The 19,925-nt window shown below is 43.3% G+C and overlaps 1 protein-coding gene across 1 annotated transcript in view; it reads left to right on the top strand.

Moving 5' to 3' along the window:
* GLMN (glomulin, FKBP associated protein) overlaps positions 1–19,925 on the top strand; it is a 450,060-nt gene that overhangs the window by 113,030 nt on the left and 317,105 nt on the right. Inside the window, exons 5-7 of the mRNA XM_085602181.1 lie at positions 7,625–7,744; positions 10,545–10,653; positions 12,850–13,096. Coding sequence (XP_085458307.1) covers positions 7,625–7,744; positions 10,545–10,653; positions 12,850–13,096 — 476 coding nt within the window. The remainder of the gene's footprint in view (positions 1–7,624; positions 7,745–10,544; positions 10,654–12,849; positions 13,097–19,925) is intronic.

Genomic DNA, 19,925 nt, shown 5'->3' with positions numbered 1-19,925 from the left:
CCCCCATGCAGGTTTTGGAGTTTGCTTGCAGGTACTGTTGGCTTCGTGGTATAATCGTCATTCCAGATGGCTGTCAGTTCAGGGGTTGTATTGCTATTCGCATATCCTCAACGTACTCTGCCCTGACGGACGAGGTGTGATTAAACCACTTAGACTAATCCCGGCTTAAACTTTGTTCCATGAGCCAGGACCATGTTCTGCACGTTGCACTTTAGTGCCCTTATTCTGATTAACTGTTTTTATTAATCTGGTTGCCATTTACTGTATAAGTATCTAGCACTTTTTTATATATAAAGTCCTAAGGAGTTTTTTACATTTGTTACTTTTGTAGCTTGTGTCCCAGTATTGTCCTGTATTTTGCACATTGTATACAGCACTAGCCACTTTGCCTTCAAAAGCGAATTTGCACTTTAAAAGGGATTTGAGTAAACAACCCTGTGTGTCCAGAAGCTGCTAATCATGAATAAGCGAAACCAAACCTGGGGAAAAAGGTGGCTGGAACTTTAGACGCCTTCATATTGAGGGCCGAATCTGCCCTCATTAATGAAATAAAATTGACTGAACGTAGGCTATCCCTTGAGCCCTACCCCCGCAAGGCAGACTTTCCTTAACTCATACTTTCCTTGACACTCTGCCGGTGTCCAACCAGGATGTATCTCCATCCCGGCTGAGTCAGTCTCCACCTGTTGTCCCAGTAACACTGATTAATTCTGTTTCCTGCTCATCCATGGAGCAGGAGTCCAGCCCTGTTAAAACCAAAGCCACAACTAGAGGGCAGAAAGCAAAATCGAAATCAAATCGTATCAACGAATCCCCCGCCGTAAAAAGGAAGAGCCGGGAAGCTACGAAATGAAATAAATCTGTACAGGGCACATCTGGAAGGAAAGTATTAGCTGTTCCTACTACAAGTGTTGGTATAGAGGGAAATCTTATCTCCACGAATCAGACTACGGCAGGGCAGCCAACTGATAGCATGCAGGAGGGGAATTTTTGGGGTAGACTTGAAACCATGTTGTCTACCTTATTAGACCCTATCTTTCAAAAAATAAGTTTAGTAGAATATAGGTTATCTAAATTAAAAAGGATGGCTGTTTGTAATCCGCAGGCTATCCCGGCAGCTAGTACAAATGCGACCAAAGACCAAACATCCACTGAGGGTGAAAGAGCTGGGTGGAAAGGAACAGGGGTAGCCCCCAGTGTGAGGCCAGCAGTAAATAGCGAGGTGCTAGCCAAGAATAGTTCTAACAGTACTAGGCCCACCAGTGTAGATAACCTGGTAACCACACAGCAGTCATCTATAAGAGCAGGGTCCCCAGTGCCTCATAGGGACAGGAGGCCAGAGTGCAGGGTCCTTCAAGAATTGAATCTCCCAACCATTGACCTTCCACCCGAATCCACTCCATATGTTGTGGTTCTGGGGAGTGTACCCCCCCCCCCCAACGGGGTGAGTGAAGATTATGGACAGCCTTTACATAAATTAAACCATTGGTTTACTTATAATACCACCCTGGGCGCCCATGTATCTAAAAACATCCTCATGGCACGTAGGGTCAGTTGGATTGGGAGCTCACGTAAACAGGGGACAGGCGATTGTGTTATCATAAATTTTGATAACCCATTCACCGCGGGCCGTAATCTTTCTAGGGACCTCAACCTCATCCCCTTAATGGGATCTGTCATCAAGGCTTTACTCTTGTGCTACTTTTACAAGCCAGTCCCCTACTGGGACATGTCTGTAAATGGCCCTAGGGTACCCCACCGAGGGGGAGCATAAATAGACCAGTCCCTAGACAACAGCCCATTCCTATGGTCCAACCACCGCCAGAATTAGATAGGCAGTTTGGTACCGCCCACACATTGGCGTCAAACAACAGATTTGCTGTTTTAACCGGCATGGAGGAATGTGATTGACTGAGGGGCCCTATACCACCTGGGCCCGAGTCGGTTGCACCTCTCCAGTCTCCAGGGGAGGTAGCTGTGGGGCACCCAGTTGTGAGATCTAACAACTTCCTATCCTGGAATATTGCAGGGTTGGCAAATAAGCTCCAGGACCCATGGTGGGTGTGTTATGTGAAATAATTCACGGTAATTAGCCTCCAGGAAACGTGGTCTGTGGCTTGCGATCTAGTCTTGGAAGGCTATAAGGCCTTTTTTGTTCCGGTCACACCATCTGTGAGTGGAAGACCAAAGGGTGGTCTAGTCACATATATTTCCGTGGCTATTGATTGTAAGTTGCAGGTGGTACCAACTACACACCCAGGAATCCTGGCTTTGTCAGCCAAAAGGGGGGATATTAGCTGGGGAATTGTTTACTTTTACAACTCATTGACATGTCCGCACGAGGCCTGTAACATTACTGCCCTGGGAGCAACTATAAAACAATCTTTGGACCCTAGTCTTCACAACCTTTTGGTTTCTGGTGACTTCAATATACATCCCTGTGGTAATCCAACAACATCTTGCATCTCTGAGCTGGGCTGCCCTCGTATAAAGGGGTTTCATTTTGAACATCACGCCCAAGGGGAGCTGCTGAATATCATGTTAAACGAGTTGGATGGTGGCTATGATGTCCTTAACTGACTCGCGCACTAAGGTTCCAGTGCCAACTTTCAAAGGGCATTGGAGGGGGTCGTTTATTGACTTTATTTCAATTTCGTCTCCTTTGCAATCTTTTTTTTTAATGATTCTAATATTGCAGAAAGTGAATTTAGTGACCATAACCCCTTAACAGTTCACATGGCAGGTCCACTATCGGTAATATTCGGGGATGCTCCGAGCAAGGGCGTACTGAGACCGACAGATGGGAAGCGTAGACTAAAATGGTCCCAGGTATCCCCAGAAAGATTTTATAATAAGGTAAAACTAGCCTGTGCCCATGAATTGTCACTATGTACAAAGGAGAAGTCCCTCCCTAATGAGATTCTTGGCGCATTTGAGTCAATAACGCAAAAAGTAGCCAAATTGTTATGTGCTCCAGCCAGAGGAAACATCTTGCCTGGTCCCAGATGGTTTGATTCCCACTGCTCTAAAGCAGCCAAGAGGTTGAGCGAAGTCTTGTCAGCTAAACCTAGAATCCAGTCTGAAGTTTGCGCCTGTCGTAGGGGATACAAGTTAGCCCTGGCCAAACGGAAGGGAGCTTTGAAGGAAGAAACATGGAAGGAGCTGATTGACTACAGCACTCTTAGAAACAGTTCGAGGTTCTGGAGTGTTGTGAATAGGCCCCTGTTTGACCAGGAACGGGGGGGGGGGTGCCTTGACTCACATATCACTGAGGAGGAGTGGGTACTTCATTTTAAATCTATGTTTGACCGCTTGAGCTTAATTGTAGAGAACCCCAGGACAGGAAGGACCTAGTAATAACATTTGAAAGGGGTGAGATCCTGGAAGGCATCACAGGATTATCTATTAGTAAAGCTCCTGTCCCTGATGGGATCCCCCCAGATTTATTCAAGTCGGACCCCTCCTTTTGGGCGCCGATATTGGAGTCCGTTTTTAACGCTGCGGCAAAGAATGTTTGTCCCCAGTCTTGGGCATCTTCTAAAATAGTTCCTGTTTTCAAAAAGGCCAACAGAAATAGTACCCACTGTTACAGACCAATTTCGCTTATTGACTCAGTGGTTAAAGTGGTAGGATGGGTCCTCTTACAGAGATTATCAACTTGGGCAGAGGACCACAAGATTTTGTCGGACGTCCAGTATGGTTTCCGGCTGGGACGTTTCACCATTGCTCAGTGTCTCAATCTATCTATGATTCTGAGCAAATATACTGTTGCTCGCCCTGGAACTATCCATCTTGCCTTCATGGACTTGTCATCTGCATTTGACTGTGTCAACAGGGACAAGCTGTGGCAGTCCATGAGGGCAATGGGGGTGGAGAACAGTATTGTCAATTTCCTCAAGGACCTGCATATATCAACTAAAGCCAATGTTGGGTTTTCAAAGGATTTGCAGGTCGCAAGGGATTTTGAGATCAAGAAGGGAGTCCGACAAGGGTGCATTCTAGCACCTTTTTTATTTAATTTTTATATTAACGAACTGGATAGTGCATTAAGGGCAACTGGAGTTGACTACCCCTGTGTAGGACGGATAGGTATTCCCGTCCTGCTTTATGCGGACGACGCCGTCCTCATATCTAGGACCGAACTGGATTTGCAATCTCTTTTAACCACTTTCTCCAGATTCATGACTGATCGAGACCTGGCAATCAATAATTCTAAGTCCTACGTCATGAAAGTGGGGCAACCGTCGATAAAAAGCTTCCAATTTAGTGTAGGCCCCTCCAAGATCCCCCGCACTAATGTATTCTCTTACTTAGGGGTCCTTTTTGATGACCAGCTTAAATGGGGACCCTTAATACTGAAGAAAAAAGGGGATCTGGCCCGGGTTAACTCAGCAATTTAAAATTTTGCATCTAAAGTAGGGAAGAAACCAACAGGAGCTATGTTGCAAGTGTACCAGGCCAAAAGCCTGGCCATAGCTTCCTATGGTAGTGACATTTGGGGATACACTGTTGCAGAATCCCTCCAGATAATGGAGAATGACTTTCTGAAACACTTATTATATGTTCCCTGTGGAACCTCTAATTTAGCGGTCCACGAGGAACTGGGGGTCCCCTATTTAAGTGATGCTCTTGCTTTGCGACCCTTGATTTTCTGGCTAAAATGTTGGTTGAATAAAGATCTAACTCTCAACCACCTGATCCTAAGAGAGTGCATGTCCCTTGAAAGCTCAGCTCTTATCCCGTGGCTGAGATATATCAAAAAAAGTTTTGATGGGATAGGGCGGGGTGATCTATTTTCCAATGCTGATGTCATAATAAAGATGGATGTGGAATCGATCAAGATAGCCTATTTGTCCCTAAGGAAAATGGAAAGGGAAGCTAAGGAGGTGTTGAAACCTAGTGTCCGGATGTATATAATGCTCAAGACAACCCCCATGACGGAACCTTATCTCATGGGGTCTCTGTCAACACATTTGAAATTTTTGTTAACTAGGTTTCGGTTGAACCTCTTTCACCTTTTGTTCGCTAGACCCAAGGGTTTTAATAGAGGTCAAGTGTCAGCGCCCTGCGGCTGTGACGGACAATCTCCACAGGATACGCTGCACTTCCTGTTTTTATGTAAATTATATGAAATTCCTCGCAAGCACTTTCTGGTTCCTATTTTAAAAAGAATGAATTTTAGACAGATTCACCCGGCACTTGTGTTCCTGCAACTACTGAAAGAGGACTGTATATTTTTTATAGTAGGGTTTTTAAAAGCTTCTGTTAAATCCAGGATTTGTATGGATGTGTAATGTTTGTTTCCTCAGGCTTGTTTATCTATTTACCTGATTCTAATTGTGGAAATGGCTATCATTTTAAACTATGTACTTTCACTTAAATTGTTTTTATGTCTATGTAACTTTAATGGTTTTAGAACAAAAACCAAATGAAGTTTTTCTGACGGACTGAGGTGAAATTAAAAAAAAAGTCTTGTCTCCAGTGGATGTGAACTCTCACAGAACTGCTCCACGATGTGACTACTTTCCGCTCTCCTGTGCAGGTGCACACAGTGGCTGTGTGCCTGTGCAGGAGACTGGAGTTTTTTTTATTTGTAATCGGCGACCTAGTGCTGGTTTGCCCCAAAACCTTCGATCCAGTTGTGATTTGATCTGATCATCAATGTAGAACAACAGGTTAGGTTGAATATAGAGGATGACACTATAGGTAGTTATTTGCGTTGGAAACCACTTTCTCACATACAATTGTGGTGTAGTCTTCTCGTTAGCAGGTTAAAACATCACTCATGAGGAACAATAAATAATGTTACTTTGGCACTGAAATGGAGGTCAGCCATATGTCATGTGTCAGTGACACGTATGGGAGGGTGTGGTCCAGTAGGTAAGTTGCAGACGCCCAAATCAGGAAATCTAGGTTCAAATCTCGACTTCCCAGTTTGCCCAATGTGTGATTTTAGATGCATCACATTTATACCTGTACCCCAGCTCTCAAAATGTGGAATCACCTCGAACACATTTTGGTGCAATTGGGGGAAAAAAACCTTTCTTGTGCTCACAGTGTTCATAAAACTAAACAACAAACATGTTGGAAAAACGCTCACTAGAAAACACGTTTACTTAATATTATGACCCTCATAAGTAGGGACTTAGTATTGTTATTTTAACAATGAAAGTAACAGAATCAGTGGTCTCTACTGATGGTAATATAACAGAGTTTTCCTTCAATACAAACGCATATATAGGCAGTGCTTAAAACTGGAATATGAAAGTGCAGTACTCACTATTCCAGAGTACTAGTTTGTTATTGAGAAGCACCAGTAGTCTTTCAGAAGTACTGCATTTCTTTTGAAAAGTGCAGATACCCTCACTCTAAAATTAAGGAAGTGCAGGTACTCAGTACCTGACAGTAGCTTTCCATTTTAGGGCTGCATCTAGGTGACAACCGTTTTCAGGCTACTGTTAATTGTGCATTGAAGGTGTGAAGACATTGAGCACTGTGAAATCAACATGGCTTTATGTTTAATAGTCTATGTCACCCTAAAACCTCCAATAAGACTGTTCAGAAGTGAGGCCTCCAGCAGCCAATGAGTGGCTATCAGCAAAATATTTTCCTCCTTTACCCAGTCTATTGTTAGCCACAGAAACCTCAGCATGTGCTCTCCAGAGAAAACTCACGCATTACCGTCTGGTTTATTTTCAGATTCTCAGCAGTGGAGCCCAACTTTTCTGTAGGTAGACCTGTTTTTATATTGTTCATTCTCCCAGCTCTACATGAGAAAGGAACATTGGCAGATGGGGGAAGGGAGCAAAAGCAGCTCGTTGGAGAGTGGGGAAGGCAGAGCTGCATGTGGGAAAGTAGGAGACAAATTATGGAACCACATGCAGTCTCATGGAGTGTGTGGGTTCTAGCTAATGCTCATCATGTTGGGTTTGATGTTCTACATAGTTGTAAATAAGAGTCTCCTAAAGGTAGCAGTGGAAGGATACAACTCATCTAATCAGATCACTGTCGGACTGAAATGTTCCTGGGCCAGATTAGCAACTGTAGCTCAATCCAGACTAGCAATTGAAACGGGCCAATTGATCAGATAATGCTGACTTAGTTATAGTAATCAAAATTCTAACAAACTTGGTCAGGTTTGTTGATCTTTGTCCCAGTAAAACACATATGTTTCTTTCATCATTTTATTTTCAATTGTTTTTAAATCCAACATTTTCTGAATATCAGTGGAAATTGGTCATCAGAAAACCACAGTGCCTGAGTACAATTCCAATCATTTTATTACGCTCAAAAAAAGAAAATCAGCCTACTCTTTATTGCACACATTTGCAGAAACTGAGAACATTGGCTCAGTATACGAGCGATTAAAGCTGGTGTTAACCTAACTGAAGACATTTTGATTACACCTGTCCACTGATCGTGAATAATACGTTTTTATGTTGTCTGCAGTAAGGGATCTGCAGTATTCATTTCCTTATGATTTTATTATTGTTGTTTTTATTCGTCTTGTGAGATATATAATATATCTATATTTTGTCCTTGTTCTACATAGTAAATACTCCCATCCACTATTGCATTTGGTGACAGCACATTGTATAATTAATAATTGGTTGCTCTTTTGCAGGTTATCTTCAAAAGCATGGGTTGGAATCTTGTCAGCCCTGTTGTTAAATGTTTTCAGTCCCACCAACAAGACAATGAGAAACGTAAAGAGTGCATGAAGATAATAAATCAAATGGTGCAGGTATGTACATGTTGATGACATGCCTTATGAGGAGGTAGAAGCTGATGATCAAATATCTCTGGACATTATCACAATCTAACATGGTAAATCCGAACTGCTGCAATTGCAGGATCCTTGCTTTGTGCTTAACTAACAACCTTTCTCAACTGAAATGTAGTTGCTTGATTTTGGGCTGTTTATCTTTTTCAGCACTATCGGTATCTGTTGTGCTAATCCGGCTGAGGTTTGTAATACATTTGTCTTTAGTAACTAATGGGGGTCATCAGGATGTTGGTCGGATAGCCTCCGACCGACATCCTAGGTTTAAAGTCCAGCCACCTAATTACTATGTAGGCGGTCGGAGTTTAAACCGACGGTCAGACCTACTGGCTTCTGACGGGCTCAAGGAGTCCGTCGACCAGTCGGAGTCCACACATAATCCCCTACGGGCGGCTTTTCCGCCATCGGGACTATGATGTTGGTTTCCAACAGGCTTTTCATGTCGGGCTTTCCAACATGGAAAGCCTGCTGGCAAGCAACTTTGGGGGCCCCTATGGTGCCCCCTGTAAATCCCTGCACCATGTGGCAGGCACCGTGAGGTACCTACCATGTGGTGCAGGGATTTACAGGAACACTCATTTCTCTATAGGAGCCTGTGCTGCCGCCAGTTTCCGACTGCTGCACAAGCTTCTGTAGGGAAATGGAAGTTTGCGACGCACCATGTGCAGTTGCATTGTAATTGGGTGTTCGAATTTGCAGACCTATGGTCGGTCAGTTACCACACCTAGACGGCAACTCCAACCGACATCATAATTAGGGTCTAAATCTACTCTCAACCCTCAATGCTACAACCTCGCATGAGTACAAATTCATTAACTTTAGTAATACACAATAGTTCCACAAAGTAGACCTCAAAACCTGGGAAATGTATAAGTTTCCAGGAAACTTTCAGGAAAACATCTGTGAATTCCTGTTTCTGTTAGTCTTAAGGAAGTTCAATATGATTTATTGTACATATTGTAAAATGAAGTCTGGGTAATGGCATTGCCTTTGTGAAATGCCACCTTTTTTTTCCTCTACTGGAACCATATTTATGCCTGTGCTGAAACCCTTTACTTAGACCTGGCTAATTTAGGATATTTCCCTTTCTTCCACCCTCATGGAGAGGCATTTACTCATACTGCGGTGAGGAATACATTTTAAATTTTCAGCAGGATCGTAATGGTTCGGAAAGAAGTTTGTAAGCACCTACAAATGTTTACAATTGGGATGTACACATACACTCGCAGTGTAATCTAACCCTGGGATGCTGAGTGTTAGCCTGTGAAAATAGATTTACTCTGGAGAATATCTTTGTGTGAGTAAATCCTTTGTGCATGACAAAAGTGGTTTTCCACTCCTAAGAAAGCAATTTGAGTAAGGAAGCCACACTAACTCACACTGAATCTGGCCCTCTGTTTTTTTTTCAATGTTAAACTTTTAATTTGAAAACCAAAAAGCATTAGTACCTTCAATAAATAAGTAGTTAATTTTCAGATTAATACAAAAATTATCATTGTAACAGAAAAATATGATCTGAAAAGAATAGAGATTAAGATCAGAGTAAACATGGGTAAAAGCATTGAAGAATTAGTTCAATTGGGCATTTTCTTTCAGAGAGTAATACTAAAACATTTTTTTTTTAAACAATAGCAAAATGTTTATGCTGCACAAAACACAGGGTACAAATGATCAATTTTGACCTCTGCCTTTAATTGATGTTTGAGATGTGAGTTTATAAACTATGCTAATGGACACCTATACATTAAAATAGAGTCAGTGAGGTTGATAGTGAGCATAAATGTAAGTTCCAAATCAGTAATGCTGTTGACCAGGACAATCTGTCTGCCAATATGGGACATGTTGCCCCTCCAAATATTTGCTAAATATTTATCAGTGAGGTATATGTCTTTTGTTTTAAATGTACGCTGCTCTGTATAACTGGCTCTTCTGCTCTTGGACAACTTGCTCTGTTGTGTTGAACCAAACAAAAGAAAATACTGCAGACGGGGACGGCTTGGAGTGCATGGCACACCTGTTAGCAATCACACTAGTGCATGAATTGTTCTTCCAAATTACAAATCTTATTTAACTTTGATGAGGGCCTGAGTTGTAAGGTTTTGCTTACTTCTTGGAAGTCAAATGTTCTGCTAATCTCTTTGCAGAACTGGGCTAGGCAACAATGAAGCTCTGCACTAGGAGAGCCTAAAATATTTGGTTCTGTGTTGATTTCTTTACTGTGCATCTTTTAGTTGAGTCAGATAAAAAGTATACTTGAGCAATGACCAATGTGACCTGTGATTTTGTTACTTTTTAAAAATTTCAATTAACAGTTATAAAAAAAATATTCTTTATCATTGCTATTCTGAAAATTAAGGAACGATCCAAGCCATTGCTACAATTATAACTTCCTTCGTCTGCCCTAACAAGTACTTGATAGGAGTGTGGTCGAACTGTCAGTGTACATATGTACAAAATCAGTTTAAAAACGTGGTTCAGTGGGTATAAAGCTGAAACTTCACCCAGTACATCTTAGCCTAGCACATGAGGTCACTGTCTTGCCGGTCTAGTCAATTCTCTTGCTTGCCTAGTCTTAACATCTACCATCCTATTCATTTTATCTAGTGGCCATTAAAATTGTTCATGCAAGCCTATGAGTTGATATTCTTTAAGCTGAACTAAATTATCAAAGTCTCTTTCATACTTTATATGAAGCGTACTGTCTGTCTTTAAATTTAGACACAGGATCACAAAATATATTCATGATTTGTACTCCTTTTAGATTTGTAACCCGAAAGAGCTTTTACTGGGATTACTTGAACAGATCGAAGATGCCACTGGGGAAGACATATCAAAGATCATTTTACTTTTGATTCAGCCTCTACAAACAGGTATCCCTTTTCAAAATACTTTACAATGTTTATATCTACATCAAATCTTTAAATAAAAAAGGGTCTTCCTGTATTCCTGGGATGTTTGCGCATCAACGTGTTTCTCTATTTTCTGTACATATTTGTATTCAAGTATGTTTTCTGAAACAGTTATCAGATTTGTCATCTCAGTCCCCTTTTGTTTTTGTTAGTTAATAAATGTGTTTATTGGCATGTAAGGTTTTCCACCAAAATACTTTAAAAATATCAAAAGAAGCAAAATAAGTCTGCCAATTCATTATTTTCCATAATAAAAAGACTTCCTAAGGTAAAGATCAGCAACATTTCTGTACATAATTCATGTAAGATTGGAGACCGCTGTCATGCATAAAAGATTAACTTCTTTTGCCGCCTGTATGCCAGCTATTTTCAAAAAGATTTTCAATGTGTTATATGAGGACAGACTAATGGAAAGCTAATAAATAACATGGGTGACTTTTCTGAACATAGTCTGTAGAACTGGAGAGATTCTAAAATTGGGATTTCAATCTGAGTTACTCAATACACTCAAATGTCAATACATTGAGATAATGGTGATACTGCACTGTTGCACTATAAAACTGACAATTGTCATCTTTCCCAAGTATCTCCTTACCTTTATGGATGGAGAATAACACAGTGTGGCTCTTCAATCCTGATCTCAAGTGGGAATGAGCAAGGAGCAGCTCATTCCAGGTTATCAGTGTTTAATTTCTTTAAGGATAAGGTGTAGCTGCTTTTTTTTTCTTTTTATGCGATTTTCAATGTTGCCAAATAACAACTATGCATAATAACAATTATGTGACAGAACTAATTGGACTACATTTCTGCACATACACAGGGAGAAGTGAATATTTATATCCTAATTCTTACAGTTACTTTAACAATTTCTAAATTAACCATGACTTGTTAAGTAGTTATGCCAATATGTAATAGAGTTCTTAAAATTCTGGTATAGCATGCTCCCTTCTGTCCTAGTCGATATAGTTCCAGAATCCCTATAATAAACCTTTGTCACAATAGCATGTAGAATTGATAGCATCACATACCTGTCATAGGAGATGTTAGATATACTTAATCCCTTAGCAACTATTGCAGTGATTTATTTTGAAGCATTAATTTCAGAAAGATAGAATAGCTGGAGATAAAGTCAAGCTATATACAGAAGAGAGCTTAATAAATATGCTCAATCTTAAGAGTCCACTTGTTGACATTTTTTGCCAAGCTTCATGCATTTTCTTTGTGATTATAAACTCTGATAAAAACCATGCCCACTCTTATTGTTTTTTATGTGCTGGGCATGTTAAATAGATCTCATTAACAGTGGATCCATTGGGGGTCGAGGCCTCCTCGCACAAGAAGTGTCCTTTGTGCAGGCTCTCTCTCAGAATCGAATCTGCGTGGTCATGGCCTCTCTCACAGTAAACTCAACCCACCATCTGAACTTAATATTTTCTGGTGAGCTAAATTGTGGTAATATCCACTGATCCGCATCACTCGAAGCACTCTTAAAATGTCCACTAGACTCAAGATATCATTTTGTTTACAGGAAAAAATGAGCGGTTTGCGACTTCCAGAAAGGGACAGTTGATTGCAGCGGCGTCAGAAAGAGACAGCTGATTACAGCGGGATGGCATACCATGCCCTTATTGCAAATCATTGTAATTTGCTATCTTCATTTCCCCAAGATTGAACTGTAATTTTTTTTTCCATAAAGTACACTGTTTTTGTGCCTGCATTTTATGATTGACTGTTCACAAGTAGCAAGAATTTCCTAACGTAGTTTAGCAGATTCATTTAATATATAAACGTTTTTATTCCAGTGTCTGGAGCTTGTAGTAGACCTGGTTATTTTTATCTTCATTAACTTACAATATTTCGTCTGATGTCTTTTTATGTTTGCAGAATCATATTTCTGGTAAACGTGTAATGTGTAAGTGAAAAATGTAACTTTGTTTTTCTGTTGAAGACAAGTACTTTTATTAATTTGGTTTACAGTTGCTACTTGGATTGTGATTTAGATAGTAGTTTATGAACTTGAATTCATTAGCAATGTCATCCAATAAGTAATGTTTGATCACCCAAAAAATGGAGACTTTGTAATATTAATGCACATCAAACATTAAAAGAGATGTAGCGTTTTGGAAAGCCTGACTTCTAATGTGCTCTTTTTTCCAGTGCTACTGAAACTTGGTGATAAGAAAGCTTATTCAGTTGGACTTTCTCTCTCTACTCTTGTGAATCAACTTTCCAGTCTGCCAGTGCCCTACACCAAAGACCAAATGAAAGAGGACAAGCATGGCCTCTGCCTTTGCAGTAACGTCTTGGTGAAATTTGCTAAGCCTTTTGTTGATGAAGTTGTGAAACAAACCAAAGTGTCGACGGGATGTGGCAGCGAGGAACTGAAGACAGAGTTGCGAAAATTGTGAGTCTACCGACTTCTGTTTAAAATCACTTTGCATGGTGATTCACATGCCATTATTTTCCATTCTTGTTGAGTGGGGCAAAATAACCACCTATTTGAATATGATTGTTGTTGGGAGAAATGTTACAATTCATCAATTAGTATTTGAAATAGCTAAGTATATGCATTTTTCTTGTGACATAAAATTGACCTGCTAGATGTTGCACATTAATTCATTGCAAGCCCATTGTCACTTTAGGCACTGTGTTGTACTTTAGTGTGGACAACATTGGCTATAATGGAAAATTCTCACTTTGTTTTCATGATTTATTTTTCATTTTGTTGGGTAATAAGAGTTGTTTGTCATGTTGTGCATCCTCGTTTACCTCCTGTTCTTAAATAAATCTTTTAGTGGTTAGTGTATAGGCGAAAAGTAGATTTGAATGGAGACAAGGGTGCAGAAAGGTATTTTCAGTGATGGTGTTTTTTAAAGTTTATCCAGACTCTTAAAATCTGTGGCTTGTGAAGCTTTCATGTGTGTGTTTCCAAGGAGGATGTTGGTGCATGGGTCCGGGTCCAGCTCCAAGCCCTCATCTGTTTTTTTTTTTTCTTTCAACAAAAGCACAGTTAACAGTATCATATATGGAAGTGTGTGTGTGTATCTGTAAGCAAAGTGTTTTTAGAGGGTGGAGGCAGCAGACAGTGGTCAAGAGGGAAAAGGTCACTGACTTCTTCATCAACCCATCCAGCATGTTAAACAAAATCACCATTGACATCAGAACGCACCTACCCTAATTTAATTCAATCGTACATTGAAGACACACCTCTTTAAAGAGCATGACAACAGAAATTCATTGGAACCTCATACTATTTGTCTCATTAACAATCTCGAATAGTATTGTAGGGTTTCACATCGACTCTTGAGCTCATTCAAATCCTACAATATGCATCTATACTGTCTTAACCGAATAAAAAAAAAAAAGAGGAGAAAAGGAGCCCTAGTAGTGACATACAGCCTTTCTGATTGGAGACACAACCATACAGATGAACGGCAAATATCCTTACAAATAATGTGGTTTAAACCTGATGGTCGAGTACCTCATGTGAACATTTATAGTAATCATCTGTAATCAGATCTTTAATTAAAGAGAAATATTCAGATGTGGTTTTGGTGGAGGGAGCTAATATCAGTGCAAAGATTGTTATCTTAATAAGCCCAAACATTCTTGAACATTGAGGCAGCTCAGAGCTAGGCACTGTTGTACGATAGAACAACGCATGCCTCAACAATACTTGCCTAAACCACGCTGTCTCAACCATGGCCTTTACCATGAATACCTTTACCATGCATGCCTTTACCATGCATGCCTTTACAACGAATTTCGTTGTAAAGGCATGATTGGTAAAGGCAATGCATGGTAAAGCTCACACCCCCGCCCTGAGCCCTAAAAAGCGACCCATAGCCCTGCAATGAACCCCACCTCAGCCCTACCAACGACCCTAACCCCCTCACCCTAAGCCCTGGCCCCTTCCCAAAAAGCTTCCCTGGCCTACCACCCTGAGCCCTAAAACGGCCCCCAAGCCAAAAAACTACCCTGTCCTCCGCCCCCCGCCCTGAGCTCCAAAACCACCCAAAAAAAACTACCCCAACCCCATCCCCCTGACCAGGGGGGCGGAGCTTGCCGCGCTAGGAAATGGCCACGCACTAAGCAGGCTCTCCCGATCCCGCTACAATCCTGCACTTATCCTGCATACCACGATGAGCAACCTTACAACCAAGGAAGAAATAATGCCACTGACTTCTCTGTGCTGAGCTGTGGGCGAGTTAATTGCTTTTAAGAAAGGCTGAGCCGGAGTGGAGAGGGCTGAAGATTCGGCGGGACGGCGGCGCTGATCCGGTCGCTGCTTCCGGCGGGGTGCGCTCTCTATGCGAGCCCGTGGAGCTGCGGCCTGATCCTTGTGACGAAGTCGAGGCGGAGGACGACAGGGGGCGCGCGGACGACGGCGGAGAGCCCAATCATCCTGCCCACGTTGGCGGGGGAACGTGTGCCGAGCCGGGGTTGCGGACTACGGGCCTGATGCGGCATCGTGGATAGGCGGACCCTGGCTGAGACTCGGGGGCATGGCATGGTGAGGGATCCTTTGCGGCAGCGCCGATCTGTGGCGCGTCTCCTGGCGCTTAGCTGCCCTGCCTGGGACACGCGGTGAAAGCGGAGGCCATCATCCAATACTGCCTGTGGTGCGTGAGACATGCGGCGGGCCCTCTGCCTTGAAACGCCCGGACTGTGCCACTAACAGGGAACAGAGACGCATGTAAAGTAAGTGGCGGCCCAGGGACACGAGGGAGGCAGCGACGACCTGGTGACATTTTTCCTGAGGGAGAAGTTGATTTGGGAGGTATGATGATATCGGCACTGCACATGGAGGGTGAAAGTTAGCAGTATCACTGTTATAATACTGCGTGCAGCAGATGTGCTTGGCTAAGACATATCGCAAAGGGAGTAGGGCTGGCTGCCTGTGTCACAAGCTGAGAGTGCGCGAAGAGGCAACAAAGAGAATCTGCTTGGAGAGCGAGACGCGGGATTGGTGCTGTGCGGGAATCTGCGGGATATGCGGCGAGAGCCGCTGCGTGTATCTCCAGCAGCGCGAATCGCCACGAGGCTCTGCTCAGTGCCGCATTCGGGGGGCCCCCCTGCACAACTAGAAGTGGCCTGTCCTAGCGATAGCAGTGATACCCTGGCTGGCGCAGCTGTGTGCGAAACGGTTCTCCAACTTGTGCGCCCAGGTGTGGCCTAATACAGACGCCGCAAACTCGAAGTGGTGCAACTTGCTGAGAGGGGGCCGCGCCACCCCTGGATCGTGATGTGGGAGAGAGGCCCCCGATATGTTTGCGGCGACCTGAACATTGGGATCTACTGATATTCTGGGCCCATAACACAGAAACTTTGCCATCCACTGCCTGTGCTGTGTCGACTTGGGAGCTGCGATGGGGAAACTGGACAGAAATCAACCCAAGTTGCAATTTGACCAGCGTCGAAAGCCTGGGGATACGAGCAATGAGTCACACGACTCGAACCCCGCTGGCAATACCACGACGGGCTCTTTCTCGGGATTTTCAAGCAATGTTTACCACCATACAAGCAACCCTGTCCAACATCGATGGGAAAATAGACACCCTAACATATCCTGTTGACAGGATGTCAGAAAGGCTGGACAAACATACAGAGCGACTAGATGTGGCGGAACGCCGCATATCAGAGGTAGAAGATTCGCACAACCAGGTCGAGCAGAAACAGGCTAAAGCTGACAAGGTCATACAGTCGCTCCTGATAAAGACAGAGGACTTGAAGGCTCGCTCGCGTCGAAGTAATCTGCGGATAATGGGTGTGGCGGAATCGACACGAACAGGAAATATGGAGAGTTACATTGAGACGCTTCTAACCACTCTACTGGGCAGAGAGATCTTCTCGGAGGTATTCATTATAGAAAGAGCTCACAGATCTCTGGCACCTCCGCCGATACCTGGAGCAAGACCCCGTCCTATAATAGCAAAGGTACTCAGTTATAGAGACAGAGACGCAGCCCTTCGTAAAGCACGAGAGATAGGCACACTAAACTGAGGGAATGAATATCTCAATATACCCGGACTTTACTTCTCAAGTACAAGAGGCTCGCAAGAAATTCCTGGAGGTCAAGAAACAGTTAAGAGACAAGAACATTCCATATGCCATGCTGTACCCAGCGCGTCTGAAAATCACGGAAGATGGCAAGAGCGTAATATTCAGTGTCCCTAAGGAAGCAGTCAGATATTTACAGCTCAAACACCCCCAGGCCAAGCGTCGTAAGTCCCAGAAAGTGGCTGACACAGAGCAAGATCAAACGTCAGATGTAGAATGACGGGAGGGGCCACATGAACTTGAAACTCCCTCGGTAGGATGGGCAGAACGCCCTCTTGCCTACTAAAGGATATGTAAGTGAAACGCTGGGACTCTTCATGTAGGGCTAGATACAGTATAATCCTGGTTGTACCTTATTAGAAAGGTTTACTTAAATTTCAGAGCTCGGTGGTTCCAAGGAATACTAGGATGTCTAACTGATTAGGGGGTAGTGGCGTGATCCCCCATCCATTCACCGGATGGGGTAGTTTGCTGGTGGCGACCGTCCCCCCTGTGTATAACACATTTTTGCCTTTTGAACGTGTTTATATTGGGAAACGAACTATAGGGTGGGTTTGATGGAAGAGGTTAGGGGAATATGTCTTTGCCATGATTGGGGTGGTGAAGTGGGTGGGGGGGGGATCCGGGAGGGAATTTGTTTTACTGTTGGTCATAAACATAACAGGACACCACAAATACACGCACAAATGTGCATAGTCACCCTGGAGAATACACACAGGCACAAATTGCTGCAGAATAGAGCACACGCTGGCAACTCACTGAGGACACATGACAATGTCTAGCACGAGCACGAAGGCTAAAGCAACGCCTCTGCAGAGCCTAACGTGGAACGTCAGGGGCCTAAATAACCCGAAGAAAATTAGGTAAGTGTTTGCTTACCTCGATAGACACCGCATTGACACTGCGTTGCTCCAAGAAACGCATCTAATTAAAAGTAGAGCCGATACCCTAGGGAAAAAATGGGCGGACGTAGTGATATCTGCGACATATTCTTCCTATGCAAGGGGAGTTACTACAATAGTACGTAAAGGGACACATTTTCAGTTACATCAATCAATAATTGACCCAAATGGTAGATATGTCATAGTCACAGGAGTCTTGAGAGGATCCAAAATTGGTATCATCAATGTATATGGGCCGAACACTGATGACCCTGTCTTTTATGCGCAACTCTGGGCACACATACGTGCATTGCCAGATATGGACTTAATGTGGGGTGGGGATATAAATGTTGCGCTGGATGCTAAATTGGACTTATCCCAGAATACTACGGAGCGACACATAAGGGCTGCTTCCGCCATTCAGAAGGGCATGGAGGAATTCGGAATGCTGGATATCGGGCGTGTCCGGAATCCGCTGACTCAAGATAGTACCCACTCTTCCACTGAAAACAATAGCTGGTCGAGATTGGACTACTGGCTGATCACGAGGAATGCATCCACGTGGGCTGTAGATATAACGCATCTCCCAAAAACACTCTCTGACCACAAGCCCGTCCTACTAACATTACAAATTCCGACTTGCGTACCCCCTCCATTTATATGGCGATTTAATGCGAAGGCGCTCCTTGACCCCCTATATAAAGACACAATACAAAAAGCGATTAAAGACTACTTTGCCGAAAATGCAAAATCAGTAGACCGTGCTGGTACTCTGTGGGAGCCCTTTAAGGCCACACTGAGAGGTATTTGCATAAGCACGAATGCCGGTATCCTGAAGGATATAAGAACACAGCTGAAGATAAGTGAGGATCGCATAAGGGGCTTAGAAACAGAGTATGATGCGTCTCACAGCACTAGCACCCTTAGTGATATACGGGAGGAAGTAAATAGATATAATGCATTGGCGGAGGAAGAAATAAAATACATCTCCCGACGCCAGGTTGCACGCAGGTTGGGCGAAGGAGGCAGACCGGGACGGACGCTAGCCCATAAGGTGCGTGCGGAACGCAGGAACCATACGGTAACCCAGATAGAGGACAACAGTGGGCATTTGCATTATGACACTCGGGGTATACTTCACTTGCTTGTAGACACATACCGGGATTTTTATAAATCTCAGACCACAGCACAAGCGGATGATATTTTAGAATATATAGAAGACATTGCCTTGGTATGGTTATCTGATACACATCGTGAATACCTTGCTAAGCCCATATCGGAGGAGGATGTATTATCAGCAATCAAATCGCTACCTAACGGTAAATCGCCGGGACCTGATGGGTACTCCGCGGAATTTTACAAAGCATTCCCAGACTTATTGATTCCACCGCTGCTGGAAATGTACGGTGAAGCCTATCAAACTAAGCTCCTCCCTCCTACGCTGCGCGAAGTGCTCATTGTGGCCCTATTAAAACCAGACAAGGCGGAATCATACCGACCCCTATCACTGATAAACACAGACGCAAAAATACTAGCCACAATTATCGCCATGAGACTGCAACCACTCATGCCTAGGATAATTCTGCCTGACCAATCCGGCTTTATACCAGCGCGTTCCACTGCTCATAACCTCCGCACTATATTTGCACTACTGCATCAGTTAAATCCGAAGATGCAGGCGGTGGCGGTGCTCCTCGACGCAGCCAAGGCCCTTGACTCAGTTGAATGGGTGTATCTTTTTGCAATATTAAGAGCAATAGGGCTAACACCCAAACTCATAGACGGGATCGCTCTGCTCTATAGCAAACCGACTGCCCGGGTCAAAGTAAATATGCATATATCAGACCCACTGGACATACAGCGTGGTACTAGACAGGGCTGCCCGCTGTCTCCCATACATTTTGCCATCGCATTGGAGCCATTAGCGTGTAAAATACGTCAGAAATATGCGCATGCAGCTTTGCGATTCAGTCAGAGACCCATTATCATATCACTATATGCAGATGACATGGTGCTATACCTGCGCGACCCGGAAGAAACCCTATCGCCAATACTGAGGGAATATACAAAATATGGTCGTATTTCAGGTTTACTAATTAACTGGAGCAAGTCAGCGGTAATGCCACTAACGGTAAACACTAAAGCACCACAATTGGAGTTTCCCCTTGTTTGGCATGATGGCCCTATCAAATATCTAGGGATCTGGATACATCGGGATGCGGAAGTGGTGCTGAGACACAATTACGGAGTCACAATAGATCGCATAGAAACACAAATAACGAGATGGATCGC

The sequence above is a fragment of the Triturus cristatus genome, chromosome 4_2 (genome assembly GCF_964204655.1).
Source record: "Triturus cristatus chromosome 4_2, aTriCri1.1, whole genome shotgun sequence".
NCBI classification, from domain to species: Eukaryota; Metazoa; Chordata; class Amphibia; order Caudata; family Salamandridae; genus Triturus; species Triturus cristatus.
This window is presented reverse-complemented; position numbering and strand designations above follow the sequence as displayed.